This window comes from Prionailurus bengalensis, chromosome A3, assembly GCF_016509475.1.
Source record: "Prionailurus bengalensis isolate Pbe53 chromosome A3, Fcat_Pben_1.1_paternal_pri, whole genome shotgun sequence".
Taxonomy (NCBI): Eukaryota; Metazoa; Chordata; class Mammalia; order Carnivora; family Felidae; genus Prionailurus; species Prionailurus bengalensis.
The window spans coordinates 132859577-132879160 of NC_057354.1; the positions used below are offsets into that span (position 1 = coordinate 132859577).

General features: G+C 48.0%; 1 protein-coding gene across 1 annotated transcript in view; it reads left to right on the top strand.

Annotated features, from left to right (window-relative positions):
• NOL10 (nucleolar protein 10) overlaps positions 1–19584 on the top strand; it is a 90357-nt gene that overhangs the window by 24808 nt on the left and 45965 nt on the right. Inside the window, exons 12-13 of the mRNA XM_043604542.1 lie at positions 1079–1145; positions 8071–8123. Coding sequence (XP_043460477.1) covers positions 1079–1145; positions 8071–8123 — 120 coding nt within the window. The remainder of the gene's footprint in view (positions 1–1078; positions 1146–8070; positions 8124–19584) is intronic.

Consider the following 19584-nt stretch of genomic DNA (forward strand, 5'->3'; position numbering starts at 1 on the left):
CGACTCGACCTCATCACCCCTCCGCTACGCCCTGGGGTTCCTGGCCGCTTGGATCATAACTTCTGTGTCCACTCTTCATTTGGCTAACTCGCAGAGTATTGACTGTTCCTAGCTCTGTCTCGAATTAGAATTTGGCTGCAGCTTTTCACCGAGCGTGCGGGAGCCGTCCTCCCCGTGCCTTAACTGTCCCTTCTCCTTTGCCCTGGGAGCCTCTGGTAGCGAGTTAATAAACGTGAGAGCTGGCAGACATTTTCAACACCAGCGCTTGAAATTATCCTGCCGTTGTTGCTGCAATAAGTTTTATTTTGGCGTTGTTATGACTAAATACGCCCTCTTGACCAACACCCAGATTACTTGGTTTTGCTTGACTTGCTTTTCCTTGTTTATCTTTCTCATCACCTTTTCCCATTCCCATCTTCTCCTCTCTTTTGTTTCTTTTACTTTCCCTCTCTTAATTTAAAATATAGCACGTTCCTCCCCTCTCTCCCATTGAAAATAGAAGTGTGGTAGTCTTTCCTGTGTAAGTAACTCATTGCGTATTTACAGGATTTCATTTTGTAAGTTATCATTTATACCCATTGTCTTCCTTGATCCTCCTCAAGGCCTTATGGTATACAGTTGGCAGAAAGTGTCTTCGTCCTGCCGTGTTGACTCCCTCCCAGTCTTTGGTTTCTTTGAGTACGGCTTTAACTGGGGATTACGAGTTCAACGAGTTTAACTCCAGATTATGAGAGATTTCCTGAGTTGATGCACAACTTTATCTTAAACTTTACCCATTGCCGCTGTGAAAACATTATCTGCGAAACTGTATTTATTTCCTTGGTTAAGTCGCTTTTCCCCCATTCGCCTCAGTTTCTTTGTTTCTAAAGTGAAAGCATTTGATAAATTGATAAAATGAGCTCTCTACCGTAGTTTACATTCTTTATTTTCAATCAGGTGATTTTATTTCTTTACACAGTACCATTTACACATAACCACGTGGCTATGTCATACCTCCGGTTTATTTTCTTTACTCAGCGTTGCCAGAAGTTGTCTTCCTTTAACTGTTTTAATAATTCCTTTTTGCCTCTTCTTTTAGGGAAAAATATTTACTTCCTTGGAACCAGAACATGACATTAATGATGTCTGCCTCTATCCCAACTCAGGTATGCGGTATGTAGCGATGGGTCATTCAGTGAGATAAATCTGAGTTGTGCTTTGTTGGGTTTTAAACACATTTCATTTCATTTGTTAAGACGGGGTTTGGCTTGGTCAGGACTGTTCTTGGATATTGTATTTACTGGAAGAATCGCGAGCAGGAAGTGGTGTGGATGATTCAGAAAATGGCACTCTCAGTGACTCAGCCCGTAGCCAGCCTAGCTATTAGTAGAAACTGGTAACAATATATAGGTAGGTGGCAGGTGAGATGCTATTTTAGTGTGCTCTTCACCCTTTTATGTGATTAGTAATAGCGTGTGGAAATTGAGGTTAGAGGTTCGAAGAAGGCTGGGATTGCCCGATAACCCACGAGGCTCACGAAGCCAGGGGTTCTGGTATCTTCTGTATTGTATACTGTTTTGCGGATTACATCGTGGATTTCTAGATTTTACAATACATTTGAGACAAATCGGTGAAGAATTTGGGGGCAGGCAAGAAAATGGGAATAGTTCCCACTCTCAAGCAGTGTTGCGTTCTGAGGACAGACACGGCCCATTTTGATAGACGGATACAAGGCAGAGCAGGAGAGACCTGTCATGTGTGTACAAACAGCACTTCGCCAGCGTGTTAGAGAAAGGCTCAGCCAGAGCAACTGGGGAGGGGAGATGCCAGAGGAGATGTTTGTTCAGGTGTGTTTGGAGTGGTGAGTGAGATTCGGTAGGTGGGGCGGCGAGATGAGGCACATCCCTGTGAGGGAGCAGCGTGAGAACGGCAAGAAGGATAGGCTGTGGCAGATGCCACAGGGTCCCATTGGTGGGGCTCGTTTGGGAAAGCGATGGAGCCTTACGTGCCAGAGCCCTGGTGGCTCTCCTGGGAACCAAGGTGGAGGAGGTCCGGGAATGATGTGCTGAATGATCTGGGCTCGGTCTGTAGTCAGGACCTGTTCAGATTGTGCTGTCCGTCCTCTAAAAGGTACATTGGTTTTGAACCAAAGTTAGTAGGAGGGGATGCTCTGAGCTGATTGAGAACATAGGAGACAGAGCAGGTTTAGAGAGACTGTTTTCTTTTTTGAACATTTGAATATTATTAGGAGGCGATGGGGCAGTGACAGTGTCTGGCAGAGGGTCTCAAACCTGGCCGCTGTCAGTATCACCCAGGGAGCTTTTTAAAAAGGACAGGTTCCTTGGCCCAGTCCCAGACGTACTGAGAGCATCCGGGCGGAGGGCCCAGAAGCGTGTTTCCCAAGTGCTCGTGAGGCCCTGCCCTGCCCCACCACCTTGCAGCGGGAGCCAAGTCAGGTGCACGTAGAAAGTGCCGTCTCAAGAGAAGCAGGTCTGCGGTTGCAAAGTGTGGAGGCCTGTAAACAGGGCATCTTTCAGAGGTGGGAGTGCGTGAGATCACCACGGGAATGTGTACACAGCAGGACCCGAGTCCAGTTCAGCGGGGATTGAGGAGAAGGAGGTGCCAGCTGAGAAACTTAACAGGAACAGACAGAATGGCAATAAAAGGAGTGACAGATTTCGAAGTAGAGCAGAAGCTAAGGCACAAGCGATCCAGTGGTCCCTGCTCGGCAAGCTTGAGGGCGACTGAGGTTGAGGCGGGAAGGAGAGAACGAGTTCTTAATGCTCCTGTGCTTCCGGGCACGGTGATGACCACGCATCATTTAATCTTTCCAGAACCCTGTGTAGTTAGTGGCACACACGTTTTTTTCTTTTTTCTTGTCTGCCTGTCTCACGTCTTAGGAGGTGAGAACTGTTGAGTTATTGGGCAGGAGTTGGTGGCTCAGCTGGCTGTGGCAGGGCCTCGGGTAGAGCCAGCCTTTCCTGGTTCTGGAGCCCGTGCCCTTTCTAGTTACGTGCTGCTGTCCCGAGAAGGATGAGGCGCTGTGTGTCTGTGGTCACGGAGAGGGTCTTGTTGCAGCGGCGAGGTGACGTCCAGTGCGGACGAGTTCAGGAATAAATTGCAGATGAGGATGTCGGGGTCCCCGTTAGAGAGTATCAGACGGTCCGAAACCAGGTCTGAGCTGCCCACGAGGAGGAGTAAAGTCAGGTGGCACTGAGGTTGGCATAAGGCTGGTGAGTGGGCGGCTGGGTTAAGGGGTGAGAGGATTTTTTTTTTTTTAATGTTGATTTTATTATTTTTGGAAGAGCAGGAGAGCCCGGGAGGGGCAGAGAGAGAGGGAGACAGAGGATCCGAGGCGGGCTCTGCGCTGACAGCAGAGAGCCCGACATGGCGCTTCTGCTCACGAAGCGTGAGACAGTGACCTGAGCCAAAGTCGGACCCGAGCTTAACCCGACTGAGCCACCCTGGTGCCCCTGGGGGGTGAGAGTTTGAAGGGCAGCTAGTGCTGAGAGACGGAAGCTGCATGGTCACGTGTGGCCGCGTGTGGCCCTTGAGACCTGGCAGGGTGACCGACCTGAACTGAGTGAGGTGTGCTCTGAGCGTAAACTACCCGCCAGGTTTTGAAGACATCGTGGAGACAAATCACGCGAAATAGACCTTTAATTTTTTATGTCAGTTACATATTGAAATGGAAACGTTTGGGGCATACTGGCTTAATAAGATACATTAAAATATGTTTTACCTGTGTTTGAAATTGTTTTTTTTAAATCTGTCTAGTAGAAAATGCAAAATCACACGTGAGCCTCGCACGATATTTCTGTTGCACAGCTCTGGCCCAGACTCGGGGATCTGGCCCAGTGTAGGGTGCAGCTTTGGCGTGAGGGAGCTGTGGAAGTCCACCGAGGGCGTGTGGCGTCCGTGTCGTCAGAGGGACTGAGGACCGCCAGCCCGTCTAATGACTCTCGGTCTCCAGTATTGTCTTACTTCCGGTCCGTTCCTGCGTTTCCCCGCTTGTCCCCCAGATGCCGTTTGTAGCGCCTTGTTTGGAACCAGGCCGTAATCAAGGTTGTGTGTTACGCTGAGCTGGGGCCATCTTTAGTTTCTTTCAGTTTGCAATAGTCGTGTCCCCCCACCCGTCCTTGTTTTGTTTTGTTGTGTTTTGTTTTGTTTTCTTTGATTTTTCCAAGATCAGGGCAGTAGTCGCATAGAATGTCCCTCACCCTGGATTCGTGTGGCTAGCTGTCATAATGTCATTGACCTTGTGCCTCCAGCCCGTGTATTTTATCTCAGATAGAAGTTAAATCTGACTGTGACGCACCGTAGGTGAGAGATTGTGGCCACGAGGAATGCTGGGTCCTCTGTGTCAGACCCCTTCCCAGAAGCATCCGGGGCCAGGGAGGGGCAGCGTGGTCCCTGGGTTAAGGTGACCACCGGGTCTCCCCATTGCAAAATGTACTTTCCTGGGAGGTAAACATTGTAAGAGTGATGTTTCGAACAGAAGGACGGCTTCACTGTCAAATAACTTGTAAGAAGCGAGTCAAACACAAAAAGTAGCCAAATGGTTTGTTCCCTGAGCTTTGCAAGCACAGTGAGACCAGGGCCTCGGCTGCCGTGGGGGTTGCGTGTGAGTGGGTGTGATTCACGCGCTGTGCTGCTCTCCCCTGCTCTGTTCCTCTTCCCTTTGACGCCGCTCTTGATGCCTTATGCTTAATCATCAGGCGCTTAATCATATTTTAGAAAAGCTAAAACGTCCTTCTTTCTTTATCTTCTCACTTACTCATTTTGAAGTAATTAGAGCCGAATCACAGTTACTGTTTTGTAATGTTTTTCTAATACGAAGATTGCTCAGAATATTGAGAAATGGCTCCGCCTTCCTGGCTGCTGTTTTGTTCCTGCTCTTGCTCACTCGGCCGACTCCGGCGTCTCTGCGCCGGGCGCCTGCCCTGCAGGTCGGCTCCGTGACGGCGCGTTGGCGTGGCGCGGCGCCTGTCGGGCTCACGGGTGTCTGAGCCCCGCCGCCGCTGGGACCCGGGATCGCTGGGTTCGAATCGCCACAGAGAAAAGAAGATGGGCTTTCGACTCAGAGAGACTGAATTCAGGCTGAATGATCGTGTAAAGCACCCAGTGTGGTTTCCCCGGCCGCCTTCCAGGCCCCTGCAGACGGCCTTCCCCGTTCAGTGTGCAGTCGCCTTCCCATCTGTGGCAAATGTCCTCTCCCAACATGGGAAAGAGCAGCTCGGGCCATGTGGAAACATCCTGGGTGCCCTGTACGGTAACATCCCAAGCTCCGTGGTCACATCCGCGGTTGAGCACATGGAAGAAATGTCCTGGCCTTTCCTCCCTGACACAGTTCTGTTCTCACAGGTGCTCTGCTCTGAGCTGTTCAAGGCGGTGACTGCTGCTGTACGTTTCAGTGCAGATGTTTCTGAGGGCGGAGATTGTGTTTTTCCTTTGTGTGTAAATTTCTAATCCGTTTCAGACCGGGTACTTTTGGAAAACGTACTAAAAAGAGGTTACAAGGGAAAGGAGCACAGGTGGGGATCTCCCTGCAATGTCGCGTTACTCTTCAGCTTTCTGAATTCTTCCTTTCCACTTCTACACTCAGCGCCTGGCCGGGGGCGGGTTTGCAGGGCGGCCCTGGGAGTGGAGTGAGTGGCACTGGCAGAGGGCATCCAGTCTGGTTTTGGAACTCTGGGCTTCAGTGAATCCTTTGGCCTCTGAAGCACGTGCACAGGAGAATCCGAATGTTCACGCTTCCTGGGAGGGGGCTGCTGATCCATCCTCTTTGGCCGCCCTGTTCGGCCACACCGGGCACTGGATACGTCACTCTACAGTGCTGTTTCAGACTGGATGTGTGTTCTTTTGACTCCAGGCACTGTTGAGCTCTTCCTTCTCTTTTAAAATTTTTACTGTCGGGGTGCTTAAGTGGCGCAGTCGGTTAAATGTCTGATGTCAGCTCAGGGTATGATCTCGCGGTCTGTGAGTTCGAGCCCCGCGTCGGGCTCTTGCCGACAGCTCGGAGCCTGGAGCCTGCTTCCAATTCTGTGTCTCCCTCCCTCTCTGTCCCTCCCCCGCTCACACTGTGTCTTTGTCTCTCAAAAATGAATAAATGTTTAAAAAAATTTTTTTAATTGGTATTGTCATTTTAATAAGCATCACTATAAAGGAAACTTAAAGGAAAAATCATTCATAAGCCCACAGTCTCTTCACGAGTACCATTACAATTTCCATGAGAGAAGTTCTCGTATTAATCTCGTGTTTGTATGTTTTCAATCATTGACCTCATGCTGTGTGTATAGTTGTCTTTTGCTTTCCAGTTGACGTGATATTAACATTTTTCCTGTTGCTGTATGGTGTTTATATTTGCACTTCTGAAATTTTTATTATCTGACCCCGCAAGAAGCCTTTTCATTTTATCTTAGTTGTTACTGTGGTTTTAGAGTCCTGCGTTGCACGGGCTTTGGAGTCCGTAGAATATCAGCTACTCTCCTTCCTAGCTATGTGGTGACCTTGAGCAAATTAATTTTGTGAGGCCACACTGTTAATCTGGAAATAAAGTTCTCCTCTCTTGCCCATGATCATGTTAATTTCTGCTGAACTTCCTTTCACTAGTTTTTTTTTTTTTCCTTCTTGTTCTTGGGCTTTGTTGAGGTTGCCGGTTTCTCTCGTTCATGATCGGTTTTAGTCCTGACCTTCCCCGGTTTAGTTCGGTGGTAAGTCAGCTGCTATCATTGTCCATATACGGCCAAGAAAGATCGTATTCCATGTGGACAACGATCCGCCGTGTCCAGTCTGGGTTCTTGAGAGCCATTAGTTTAGAGCCCTCTCTGTGGTTTGGTGGGTAGGTGTGATTGTGTGTCCTTGTGGAATGCTCACTGCTGAATGATCCGTGTTCAGAGTCAAGCCAGTGAAGCCAGGCTTGGGGAGTATGTTTGGCAAGAACCTTCTTTCTGGTGGTAATCTGGCTCCTCAGTCCCCAGAACAACTTCTCTCACCGTGTCTAAAGGACGTAAGAGGTTTGGCTCTAGAATTCTCGGGCTTGTGACAAGGGCACTCAGTCCCGCTGAACTTTTTTTTGATCTCTAAAATAAGGATGCTGTTATTATTTCAGAGATTTTTTGCATGCGCACCAAGATGGTATCTGCGAAGGCGCTTACCGGGTTGTAAAGAACTCCCCAGACGGTGGCTGATTTCAGCTGCATCGAAAGTGCCGTCATTCTGGAACAGGGGCTGTGAGCACTGGAGCCGCCTCAGGAGGCTTGCGGGGAGGCGTAGGCCGCAGGTGGCAGAGGGCAGGGAACAAAGCCTGGGACATGTGCACCCTGGTGCTGTGCCACAGAGTGACGGGGTCCTGGGGTAACAGGGGTGCCATCATTGAATGCCAGGAAGTTTGCCCATCCGTCAGCTCTGCTTTCTTAAACTGTGCATCCCGGGAAGACTAAATGATTAACCACTCTGTTAGTTGAGGCCGTTAGGTTCCCCGACGACGGAATTATTGGGGAGAGGAAGGGCTGTGAGACCCTGGAGAGGTCTTTGCTGGTGTAGCTGCACACAGCACCCGCTCAAGTCAGTCCCTTGGTTTTCCGCTCAGACGCGAGGTTTAACGCAAACCTTAGGAACTACTTTGCCGTGGCGTTTTGTGGGAGATGCTTTGCCTTGGTTCTTGGATTCCTGATTAACAGAAAGAAGCCTTTGTTCTTAATTTCTTCAGTTTATAATCATAAATGGTGTACCAGAACTACATTTTGTCCACGTACTTAAAGCTGAAAACTTGTACTGAAAGCTGAAAACTCCTCGGAGGATGATGGCAGGCTCTACGTAGGCCTGAGCACCCGACGGTGGGAACTGCTTGTGTACTTGGCTGGAGCGTTTCGCCGATGGGAATGTTGTAAAGAACTTCACGGTACTTCAGGTGCCCCATCTAGGAGGGCCGGGGACGGAAGCCCATGACCCGCCTGGTTTCCGGGTCCGGCTCTTCGCCACGCACCGTCTTCTGGGCACCTGGAGCACCGGTCCATAGTGTAAAACAACTAGAAAAGGGCACCTTCCTTTTCCCCGCCTGTTTACCCTTCTCGTTGTGCTTATTTTTAGGAATGCTTCTTACTGCCAATGAAACCCCCAAGATGGGCATCTATTACATTCCGGTAAGTAATACAAATAGGAGTTACGGTAAAAATAGGACAAGCAAAGGTAGTTTATTTTTAAACTGGGTGTACTGAGGGCCTTCGGGTCTGCCTGCGGCTGCGTAAATTAAACACAGCGGGCTCACGGGTAGCTTCGCTCTGCTTCCTGGAGCCGGGAAAAGAATGCTTAACCATCGTTTTATGGGAAACTGCTTAATATCCCATTAAAGTAGACATTAAGAGTTAGTCTTTGTTCTTCAGATTTACATTTGGATTTTGTTTCCAAGTATTTCGGAATCTTGAACTTTAAGCTGTTAGCGATCAGGAGGCCTGATTCTGAACCAACAGCCTGGTGCTCTTAAGTCGCGTCATTTCTCTTACAAACAAGTTACACCTAAGAAACCTGTCTCGGGTGGACCTGCTTGGTGCTGGCACACAGCCAGTCCTGGCCCTTTGTTCTTCCTTAAAGAATTCTTCTCTTGCATATGACGGAAGCTTCCCTAACTTTACGTTTCAGATTATAGTAAGAAAGAGACGGGGAAGAGGGTCCCCTACACAGAAAACAGCATAGTACAGAGCTGGCACTCGATCACTTTATGGCCGACGAACAGCTCCGTTTCTGAGATTTGGGGAGAGGACGGGAGGGGTGAGGAGTGTTTCAGAGCAAGACTTTCGGGACGTGAATTCTGTAACTGCTGGCAGCCTCCGTTTCAGAACGTTCTTCATATTTACCGTGGTTCTTTTGAAATAGCTTGACGGTGTGTGTATTTCCCCCAAAAAAGTATTCTGGTGGATGTCAACTTTTTGTGGTTTCAGGAAACCGGTAGGTAAGTTGTTGAAAGCACTTTGAGGTACTCTTGGTTGTTAGTGAAACAGGCCATTCCAGCGGCAAACTTGTCTAAGTTGTCCTTCGTTCCATTTTCCCTGGCAGCTCAGACGCCGCTTCTGTCTTCCTGTCAGTTTATCCCTCTTTCCTTGTCTTCGTGTGGTCAGGGAATACATTCATCGATTGCATCAACTGTGCGTCCGGCCCCATCTAGACGCTGGCAGTGTCACGGGGTGTGGAGCGCTGTCCCCTCGCTCAAGCAGTCCCTTGGCAGGGAATGAAGAGAGGCAGTCCAGTGTGAGGGACGCCGTAACGGGACGAAGGAGGGCGCTCTGGGGCTCGGGAGGGGAGGCGCACCACCCAGCCTGGGGCTGGGAGCTGACGGGGGGGGGGGGGGGGGGGCGCCACAGAGGGTACTGAGAAACCTGCCCGCGGGGCGGACTTCCCAGGAGAGACCTGGGGAATGGTGACGTCCACAGGAAGGAGAGGGTGGGGTGCAGAGTGCGAGAGAGGTCTTGGAAGTGGAGGGAACGCTGTGCAGACATCAGGGAGAAAGTCCCCCATGTGGCCGAGCCACAGAGAGAGAGGGGTCGGGGTCAGGAGCCAGGGGGCGCAGCGTCTGGTAAGCCCGGTGGGCGTGTCGGCGGGGAGTCCTAGACAGGCGTTAAGTGGGGGAGTGATGGGATCAGATTTGCATCTGGGGAGGATTATCTTGGCTGCCACTAGGACAGTGGCTTAGACAGGGTCTAGTAAGATGACGCCATAGCCACGTGCAGGAGCGACGACGGTGCCCGCGTTACCTGGGCCGGGCTTCCCTTCTCAGGGGTCGCAACCTTTTGGGTTCTGGGATCTGAGAGGAGTCTGAACGGGCAGGCGGTCATTTCAGAGGCTTGTTGTCCTTGCGTTGCCGCACGGCGTGCCCAGAGGTGTCTGCTGACGAGGGCTCGTGTAGATCACAAGAGATGCCTTGCCTGGGTCCCGCGTGACGTCGTCTTCCAGACAGAATAACATCCGCTCAGCCCCTAAACCTTACTTCTCGTCCCGAGAGAGGTCCTCTTTGGAGTGCTTACTGTGCTTTGGCCTTTAGCACTTGCCCGGAATGTGTTGATGTCCCGTATACTAGAGGCATTTCCGTGTCAACTGTATGGAGACTCAACCCGTGGAGGGGGACAGAGGTCTAAGACGGAGCATGGATGGCTGCATCAGGAGGCCTCCAGAAAGGGTCAGGAGCTGCAGGCCGCAGAGCCCCTTAGTATAGACGCAGGAGGGGCGGTCCTGAGCGCTCGTGCAGTAAGAAGACCACCTTCCCGGTTTGTGCGCCGCTGGGGGCGGTGGGGAAGAATTGAAGATAGCGCGTAGCAGTTGACGGGACGTAGGGAGTCAGGAAGAGGGAAAAGCGAAGACGGCAGCCCTGTTTCTGCTTGGGTAAGCGTGTAGATGAGGACAAGGTTGGGGGATATTAAAAATTATTCTCCCTTTGAGGGGGGCGTCCGGGTGGCTCAGTCAGTTTAGCATCCGACTCTTGGTTCTGGCTCAGATCGTGATCCACAGTTCATGAGTTCGAGCCCCCACGTCAGGCTGTGTACTGACAGTGCAGAGCCTGCTTGGGATTCTCTCTCTTTCCCTCTGCCCCTCCCTTGCTCATGTACGTGCGCGCTCTTTTCCTCTGTCTCTGAAAATAAACTTAAAATTATTTTCCTCTTGGTACATGTTGTATGCTTTATAAAGTGATCTTTAAAAGGAACGGCGCACCGTTTTTTTTTTTTTATTAGACAATGAATGAATGTTTCTATTTATGCTAAGTGTTTTACAAAGTATAAGGAAGTAAAAACCACCCATTCCCTCTTTGTAATATTATAAATGTTGGTAATATTGAGATGCAATAACTTTTAGTTACGATGCTATTGGTGTGAAGTCCTATTTTATATAAACATCTGCATCCTGGTTTCTTGAATTCACTTCAGAAGTATTAATTCCAAGGCATTAAAATTACCTACAACATTTTGAGTTGTCTCCGTTGTTTTTCCTTTTACTTTAATTGCAGTGTAGTTAACACACTGTTACTTTAGTTTCAGGTGGACAGTATAGTGATTCAGCACTTTCACACATTATACTCCGTGTTCATCACAAGTGTACCCTCAATCCCCTTCACCTGTTTCACCCATCCCCCCCCCCCCCCCCCCCCCCCCGCCCCTCCGGCCCCGTCATCTCCACTGTTTTTCATTGCCTGGCCTGTGACATTTGTATCGTCTTAGAACTAGAGGAGACCCATTATTCACTTCTCTGTACCTCATTCTTGGGGTGGGCTTTTCTGTTCCAAGTAACGGGGGTTTTAATTAGCTTGAATGATAGGGGCCAGTACCAACGAGGGGGTGAGAAACTGCCTTCTTGACAAATGTTAGTCTCTCTTCTAAGAGCTTTTTAGTTTCAGCTTTGTAACGCAGAGTTAACAGAAGCCATGAAAAAGCCCATAGGGACCGTCCGCTCAGGGTGACCTTCTTGCGCAGCTGAGCTCAGTGCTGGGACTTGCACTCGGCGCTCCTTCCCGACCTGCCTTTCCACCCTGCGCTGCCTGGTGTTTTACAGCGCCCTTGTCTTCACCTGGAAGATTCCGCCAGGGCAGGGAGAGAGCCCAGGGGTCTGAAAGCCTGCCATTTGTCATAAGATTTTATCAGATTTACCAAACTGATCTTTGGCACAATGGTTTGAGGCCTATAAAAGCGGGGAAGTGTGTTTTTAATGTGTGATTCATGCCAAATTTAGGAGGTTTGGATTGCGATTTGTATTAATATCTTATAATAAATCAGGTATGAAAGCTCTTTTCCCCCGCTTTGGGCCTGTACTAAAAAGGAAGGCAGGTGAATGTTCTCTTAGCTTGTTAAGTTTTGCGTTTCCATCTGATACCATCTTTCTTGAATACTTGAAATCTTTATAGATTAAATGTAATTCCCGGTGTATACGCTGTGCCACATTCAGAGCCCCTCAAGCAACTAATCTTTTATGGCCAAGGTTCCTGCAGCTCCTTCCCCATTTTCTTAGTATACCCCTTTCTTCCCTCTCAGAGACCAGGAAGTATTATTTTGCTTGTTTGTTTGCATTTTAAATTCCAGGGTCTAATTCAACTGCAGCTCCTGAGACTAATGCCAGGAATCGTTTTTCAGGTTTGGTTTTCCCCTGAAATGGAATTTAATCTTAGGGTAGTTCTTTATAATTAAGCCTTTGGCCTCTGTGTAGACTCTAGAAGGAATCCGAGTCTCCTGTGGCACCCCTCCCGAAACCCAGCCAGTGTGGTTAATATTGTTTCTGTTGGAAATGACCCTGAGTTCCAAGCTCCCAGTGTGTTAGGAGCTCCTGAAACCCCTCACGCCTGAATAGTTGATTACTTGTAAGCTCGAGGATATATATATGGATGTGTAATCTTGAGGGAAAATGTAAGGGGAGGACACATTATTATTTGTTCAGGAAGCTATTTGATTTAGAAGAATAAACGCCAAAAATGTAATTTTTAAAGCATGCAAATTGAAGCCACTATGAAGATTATACGCAATGTCACCGAACCCAGCAGTCCATATTGGCGGTTAGGTATTTTATTTTAAAACATTTCCTTAGGAAAAAAGATAACTCTGTTGTTTTTATGGAAATGTTTTTACTATCTGTAAAAGATCGACCAAGCATTAAGCATTTTAAGTTTCACTACTTATTTAACTTAAAATTGTGTTTTCAGTTTGGAAAGTATTTTGGAGCCCCGTTACCTGAAAATGTGGCAGAGCGAAAACACAAAGGACTGTATTTAACCTGCATTAGCACTTGTATTTTTGCTGGGAAATAGCGCTGGAACTCATCCAGCGTAACGCATAAGCCCACAAAACTCTGTCTTTGCGAAGAGAGATAACGAGGTGTTGAGAATCATAAACGCTCAAGAGTGCTTGCTTCACTCGCGTACAAACCACGCACGCACGTCCTCACCAAGGCACGTAAAGCCCAAGGAAATGCAGACGTTTCTCAGCAGCCGAACGTTGTGAAATGAGATAAAAGGCTCAGACTAAGGAAAGAACGTCTCTTCGCTTCAGCGAGTTGTCACTCTCAGCTGCGCAAAGGTCTGCTGCCGGGCCAAGGGCTTCTGATACCGTCCCTGGGTTCACTTGCTCCTGTCTTCGTAAGGGTTCGGTCGCTGGTTTGGGTCACACGTCCATGCGGTGGTCCTCAGAGACACAGGAAGTGCCACGTGGTTTGCGGGGGCAGTCGGGGGGGTGCTTTGGAAACAACCCGTCGCCTCCGGAAGTCGGTTTTAGGAAGTGGCATGAAAAACGTTTTGTAGTCGCCATATGGATACTTGCATTTGGGCACACTTGGTGTGTTGCTCAAGAATTAAAAAGGGGCGTAATTTTCTCCTCAGTGTTTTCGTTCTCCAGGGGCTTTTGTGACCAAGACCAAAAAATTCAGTTGCAAATAATCTTGCCTGCTCTTGTCTGTGGCAAATTGGATTTTTAGCCTATTTCTGAACTCAGCCACTTTGTCAGACTGTTGTAGAGGCATTTCCGGATACTTGTTCATCGCTACCTGGCTACTCTCAGATACAGCAGCATCTTTCTTTAAGTCCAGTATTTCAAATATTACTGCTCTGGGACGCTTTGGCATAATTTTCCAGAAGACTTTAAGAGCATAGCCATAGAGTGCTTTCTAACAATTAGTTCTTACCTCCACCTCTTAAGAATGTAACAAATTTTACGGGGCGCCTGGGTGGCGCAGTCGGTTAAGCGTCCGACTTCAGCCAGGTCACGATCTCGCAGTCCGTGAGTTCGAGCCCCGTGTCGGGCTCTGGGCTGATGGCTCAGAGCCTGGAGCCTGTTTCCGATTCTGTGTCTCCCTCTCTCTCTGTCCCTCCCCCGTTCATGCTCTGTCTCTCTCTGTCCCAAAAATAAACGTTGAAAAAAAAAATTAAAAAAAAAAAGAAAAAAAAAGAATGTAACAAATTTTTGTCAGCTATCCAAATTATAAATAAGTTATTTTACAACAGACTTGACCATGTCTGAAAAGTAAATGCCTAAAAGTCTTAGATGGGTGGCCCTTTGCTCTTTTGCCTGGTAGTATTTTTATCATTTCCTGTATGATAAAAGTAAACGGAGGAGACCGACCAGTGGTTCTGTTTATTCAGCAAGGATACATCTTGTATGTGCTTGGAACCAGGAATGTGTTGGTGAGTGAAACCACCTTCCTGTCCTGCCTTTGTGAGTTCACGATCTGGGGGAAGATGACGGTAAACAAATGTGTAGGCAAATGCTGTGAAGGAAAGGATTGGGGTGCAGTGACAGGAATATGCTCCGGGATGGGGGGTGGTCGGAGGATCAGACCGCAATTATCAGTCTCCATTTTACATAAATATTTTATGTCTCCTTTTTTTTTTTTTTAAACGCTTGTTTATTTTTGAGAGCAAGAGAGAGACAGAGTGTGAGCAGGGGGCGGGGCAAAGAGAGGGGGAGACACAGAATCCGAAGCAGGCTCCGAGCCATCAGCACAGAGCTCAACGTGAGGCTTAAACTCACGAACCATGAATGAGATCATGACCTGAGCCGAAGTCAGATGCTTAACCGACTAAGTCACCCAGGCACCCCATTATGTCTCCTTTCTCCTTTCTGTATAGATGTTCTCTTCCTGGTTTAATCTTAAAGTTTAGGGTTAAAGACTTGGTCTTCTTTTTGTCTCATGATCACAGCACATATCTGCGGGCAAAATGGTGAATGACAGATCTGTTGCATGATCTCTAGAAACAAAGTCAACAGTAGAGTGAATCTGGGCCAACCGAGAAAGTGATGCTTTTCCAGGAGAGCCAGCTGTACGAATAGTCAGGTGCCCTTGCTTCCTTAATATGTATATCACACACAGATCGCTTAACTTAATCTCTAAATAACACTTGGCACAGCTGACCCGTCCTCTTTGAAACACTACCTTGGCTTCTAGAACACCGTATTCTCTTGGTTTTCTCAGTCTCACTTGGTTGCTCCTTCTGTGTGCGGTCAGGGCTCGGGCCTTACCTCTCTCCTCCTGACCTCCAAATCTTAGTGTACCCAGGAGTTTAGTCCTTGTCGCTTCTGTTTACATTCTTTCCCAAGGAGCTCATATGTCCCTAGGCTTTCTCTGACACCTGTGGGCTGATCACTTCCGAATTGCCATCTAAGTCTTTCCTTCTCGGAGCTATAGTTAAGTATCCACTAACCTACGTGGGTTCTCCACTTAGAGCTCTAACAGGCACATATATTTAATAGGTCCGCAGTGGAATTCTTGATCCCAGCTCCCCACCCTCACCCCACACCTGCCAGGTGTTCCTGTTTCGGCAGAGGAATCACCATTCACCCAGTTATCCGGGCCCAGAGTGCAGGAGCCAGGAGCCATCCTTCTCCCCACCCCTTTCCGCTCACGCTCCCTCCTCCATCTGTCTGCAGGCCGCATCTACTCCGCTCCTGGTGGTTCAAATCCAGCCATTTCCCAGTGCTTCGGTTCCCGTGCTCTCATCTGGATTGCCAGAATGGCCTCTTCGCTGCTCTTTTTTTCTTCTCTCTCTTGCAGTCTGTTTTCCATATAACAGCCCGAGTGATTTAAATATAAAAATAAAGACAAAACAAACGTAAATTGGATGATAACGCTCTACACCTTCCAGAGGCTTATCCCTCTGCTTGGCATAAGCCCTTTCATGACTTAAAATGACCTACATGCAGAAAAAGGCTAAAAATCTAGAGTCTCCATTTTCTCTCACCCATCGGAGAATAGAGATCTCTGTAACCCATTAATCCGTTTATGGAGGTCACCAAATCCCCAGCCATTGTTGCCACCAAGGGGGAGTAACATAAATGAACCAAAACCGATACGTCAAGTTGGTAGACAGGAAAATTAAACTGAGAAAAGCAGAGTTCTGCTGTACGCCCCCCTGAGCTTCACCTCTGGGGGCCAAGGGGAAGGCTGTGCTCGAGCCTAAGCAGCCCCCGTGAGGGGCACTTCTCGGGCTGTCGGGGTGTGCCTGGCCGTCAGGTGAATCCGCTGCGCTTCTTGATGAGACCTCCGAAACGTAAAAGATCATTTCAGAAAAACGTGAAATCATGACTCTCACGTAGATGCCGGATAAACGTGTTGAAATATTTTACTTAGCCTGTTAATTAAACGAGGGAACCGGACCCAGTTACACCAGATCAAAGGAGGAGTCTAAAAAAAGCACAGATCTACGGGGAATAAAGTTGCGTTGAGTTGGGTGCGTGCAGATGGACACGGATCGGATTTGTCAGAGGTGTGGAGGGTCAATCGTCCGGGACAGAACTCACGCGCAAGTCTGGTATTTTGCATTGCTGCCAGTTACCTCCATGTACGGACTTGGAAGACAGATTCCAGAAAATCAGAATCACATCAGCTCGAAGGGGTTTGGCAAACTAAACACCAGCACCTGCTTTTGTAAATGGTTTTGTTGGAACACAGCACACCCGTTGGTGTACGTGTTGTCCTCGGCAGCTTTCGGACTAAAATGGCAGAGCTGAGCGGTTGACACAGAGGCCGTATGCCCCACAAGCCCTGTAATAATGTACCAGGCCCAGAAAAAGTCTGCTGGCCCCTGCTTTAGGCAGTGCTATAGTTTTCCATGAACACATATTTTCCCGACACTTACCTACTTCAAATATTTATGTATGTCTTTCCTCCTCCTAATACAAAGCATGGGCTTCGGGGGCACATTTCGGCCTTTTCACTGCTACACTCCCAGCACCTGAAGGAGCGCCTGTTTGTTACACGGTAGGCATCCGGGTAGCACGCGGTGAAAAATCAATAAAACCAAGATGTGGGAGAGTAACCCGATGACTGTGATTTGGAGAATCTTAGGTAATGATTGTCAGCTTCCACAGTGGCCGGTTGGCAATGCTGATTTTTAGCTCTTCTACCAAATTCGCGTTTTCCATTTGCCTTCTGCTGCTACCACTGTTGAGTGACAAAAGTACAGAAAGAAGAACATGGCTTCTAAGTGCCAGAGTGTCATTTTTATACAGTAGGATAAGGATCGGTTGCTTTGCTCTGACAGTGCATTCTAATCAGCCAGATCAGAACATCTTGGAGTGATGCAATCTTTGGATTTGGGAGTACTGACAGATTTATAAAAGTAATGCCCTGTCCAGAAGGTTTAATGGCGATGCTGTTAAGAGGATAAAGTCTTTCCTAGAAGAATACAAAAGGAAAATATGAAGGTAAGGGCATTTAGCTTTTGTTGGACCCTTTTTGAAATTTGTGCAGAAGTTGGCTTTTCATCTGGGTAAGGAAGACTTATCTGTTTTAAAGATTGGAAACGGTGCCTTTGTTTTTCTTCCTGTGCATGCCTGTGCTTTGAAGTAGGAGTTGGCCGAAAGTGCTCTCCAGGCTCCTGTCTAAGACGTGGGTTTGAATCTGGACCACGATTGGTCCGGTGGACCCATTTCAGTTCCAGGCCAACACTGAAAGCCCTTTTGTGTCCACTGATTGGATATTTGGAAATTCCCCAGATGTGAGATCTGTCTGGCCACCTGGTGTATGGTGAAATGGCCTTGAATATACTGGTGTCCAAGTATAGCCCTCAAAGTGGCAAATCACATTTTCACCTAGAACGCTCACTCGAGGAGAGGGCTGTTAGACACAGTGACAGAAGTAGATTTTGTTAGAAATTCCTGTCTCAGAATGCCAGTAGCAACATACTCTTCTTGGTTTAGGGAGGTAGTGCCAGATGCAGAGAAAACCATCCCCCCCGGGGAATTTGCTAGCACACAGAGGATGTACAAGACAGAACGTAAACAAGTAGTTGCTGAATTGTTTCCTCACTAAAGGAATTTTCAGCGTGCTGTAAAGGAAAAGGGGAAGCTTTTGAAGCACAGAACACGAGAGAAGGAAGGAACTTGGGGGTCACCTAGTCCAGCTCCTTAATTTATAGCTGAGGAATCAAGTTATTTGTTCAAGGTCAAATGACAAGTCGGGGGGCAGGGCTGGCTCTACAAGGCATGTCTTTGGTCCGCATTACAGAGTGGAAAGACATCAGATTTTGTAATTAGTCTCACCTGACTCTGAATACCAGCTTCGTCACTTAAAAATGTGGTGGCCTTGAGGGAGTTACTTACCCCGTCTGAGCCTTAGTTTCAGGAACTGCGGAAGGGGAATGAGGTGAGGTGGTCGTGTGGAATAGATTTATCACGTCATTCATCACAGTGCCAGGCACGTAACAGATGTCCAGTTGATGATGACTGTTACAGCCTTCCTACAGCAGCAGAATTCAAGGAGCCCAGTGGCAGAGAGTATCTGGCATTATGTGGCCTTCCTGTTGCTTTTGGAAGGAATGTGCTTTGAGCAAAACAGAGATATACTGAAAGGTTTGTGACAAAACCGTTAAGTACAGACTAGGAAAATGAGTTCAGAAATATGGCTTGGTATTGTTCGGCCTGTTACAGATCATATAAAATGCAGGCTGAGACAGAGCATTTGAATGCCATGAGGTTTGCTGCTGTTGAAACAAAGCAAGGGGTGCCTGGATGGCTCAGTCGGTTAAGGGTGCGACTTCGGCTCAGGTCATGATCTCGCAGTTCGTGAGTTCGAGTCCCGAGCCGGGCTCTGTGCTGACAGCCTGGAGCCCGGAGCCTGCTTCGGATCCTGTGTCTCCCTCTCTCTCTGACCCTCCCCTGCTCACGCTGTGTCTGTGTCTCTCAAGAATGAATAAATGTTAAAACAGAGAAACGGAAAGCAGTGGTGAAATCTGGTTGCTAAAATAAGAACTCTGATTTTTAAAAACTGAAGTCCATCTCCCTTCCATTTTATCATCACAGCTCTTTATAGAACATGGCAAATAGGGGCGCCTGGGTGGCTCAGTTGGTTGAGCGTCTGACTTCGGCTCAGGTCGTGATCTCACAGTCTGTGAGTTCGAGCCCCAACGTTGGGCTTTGTGCTGCTGATAACGCAGAGCCTGCTTCGGATTCTGTCTCCTCTCTCTGCCCCTCCCTGACTCACTCTCAAAAATAAACAAACGTTAAAAAAATTAAAAAACAAGAAAATGGCAAGTGAAGATAAGTAGAAAGCTCAAACACCTTTCCACCACCCAAACACAAACACGTTAACATTTTACTGTATTTTTCCCATTGTTTTAATCTGAAACATTGTTTCTGTGGTCTCGTATCTTGCTTTCTCCCCACGTCAATATAAACTCCTGGAGATGAGTAAAAAGTGGGTTTTGTGTGTGAATATAAGAAATAATATGGAGCTATTTTTAAAAATGTTGAAATATCAGAAAAGTGAAAAGAACGCTCATAGCCTCACTAGTCAGACATTCTTGCTAACGTTTTGTTATATTTTCTTTGTATTTGGCAATATTTTAGTGGCCATTGATTAGGTTTATAGCACAGTCCTGTAATTAAGTTCACTTAGCTTACATAAATATAAATGGAAGTCCTGTGAGGTGCGGAGGGCTAGTGTGATAGAGCACACGGTGTCACTTAACGTGGCGGCTCGTTCCGTGTGGTGGACACATGTCCTGGACCGAACTGCACGGGGGAAGAGCCTTTTGTCAACTAAGAAAATTCAGTCCTAATCCCGAAGGAGTCCACTGTATGCGATCAGTTCGTTCCCTCCTGTGCACTGAGGAAGGTACTGGTTCTGTGTCATTCTTGGGAGAAT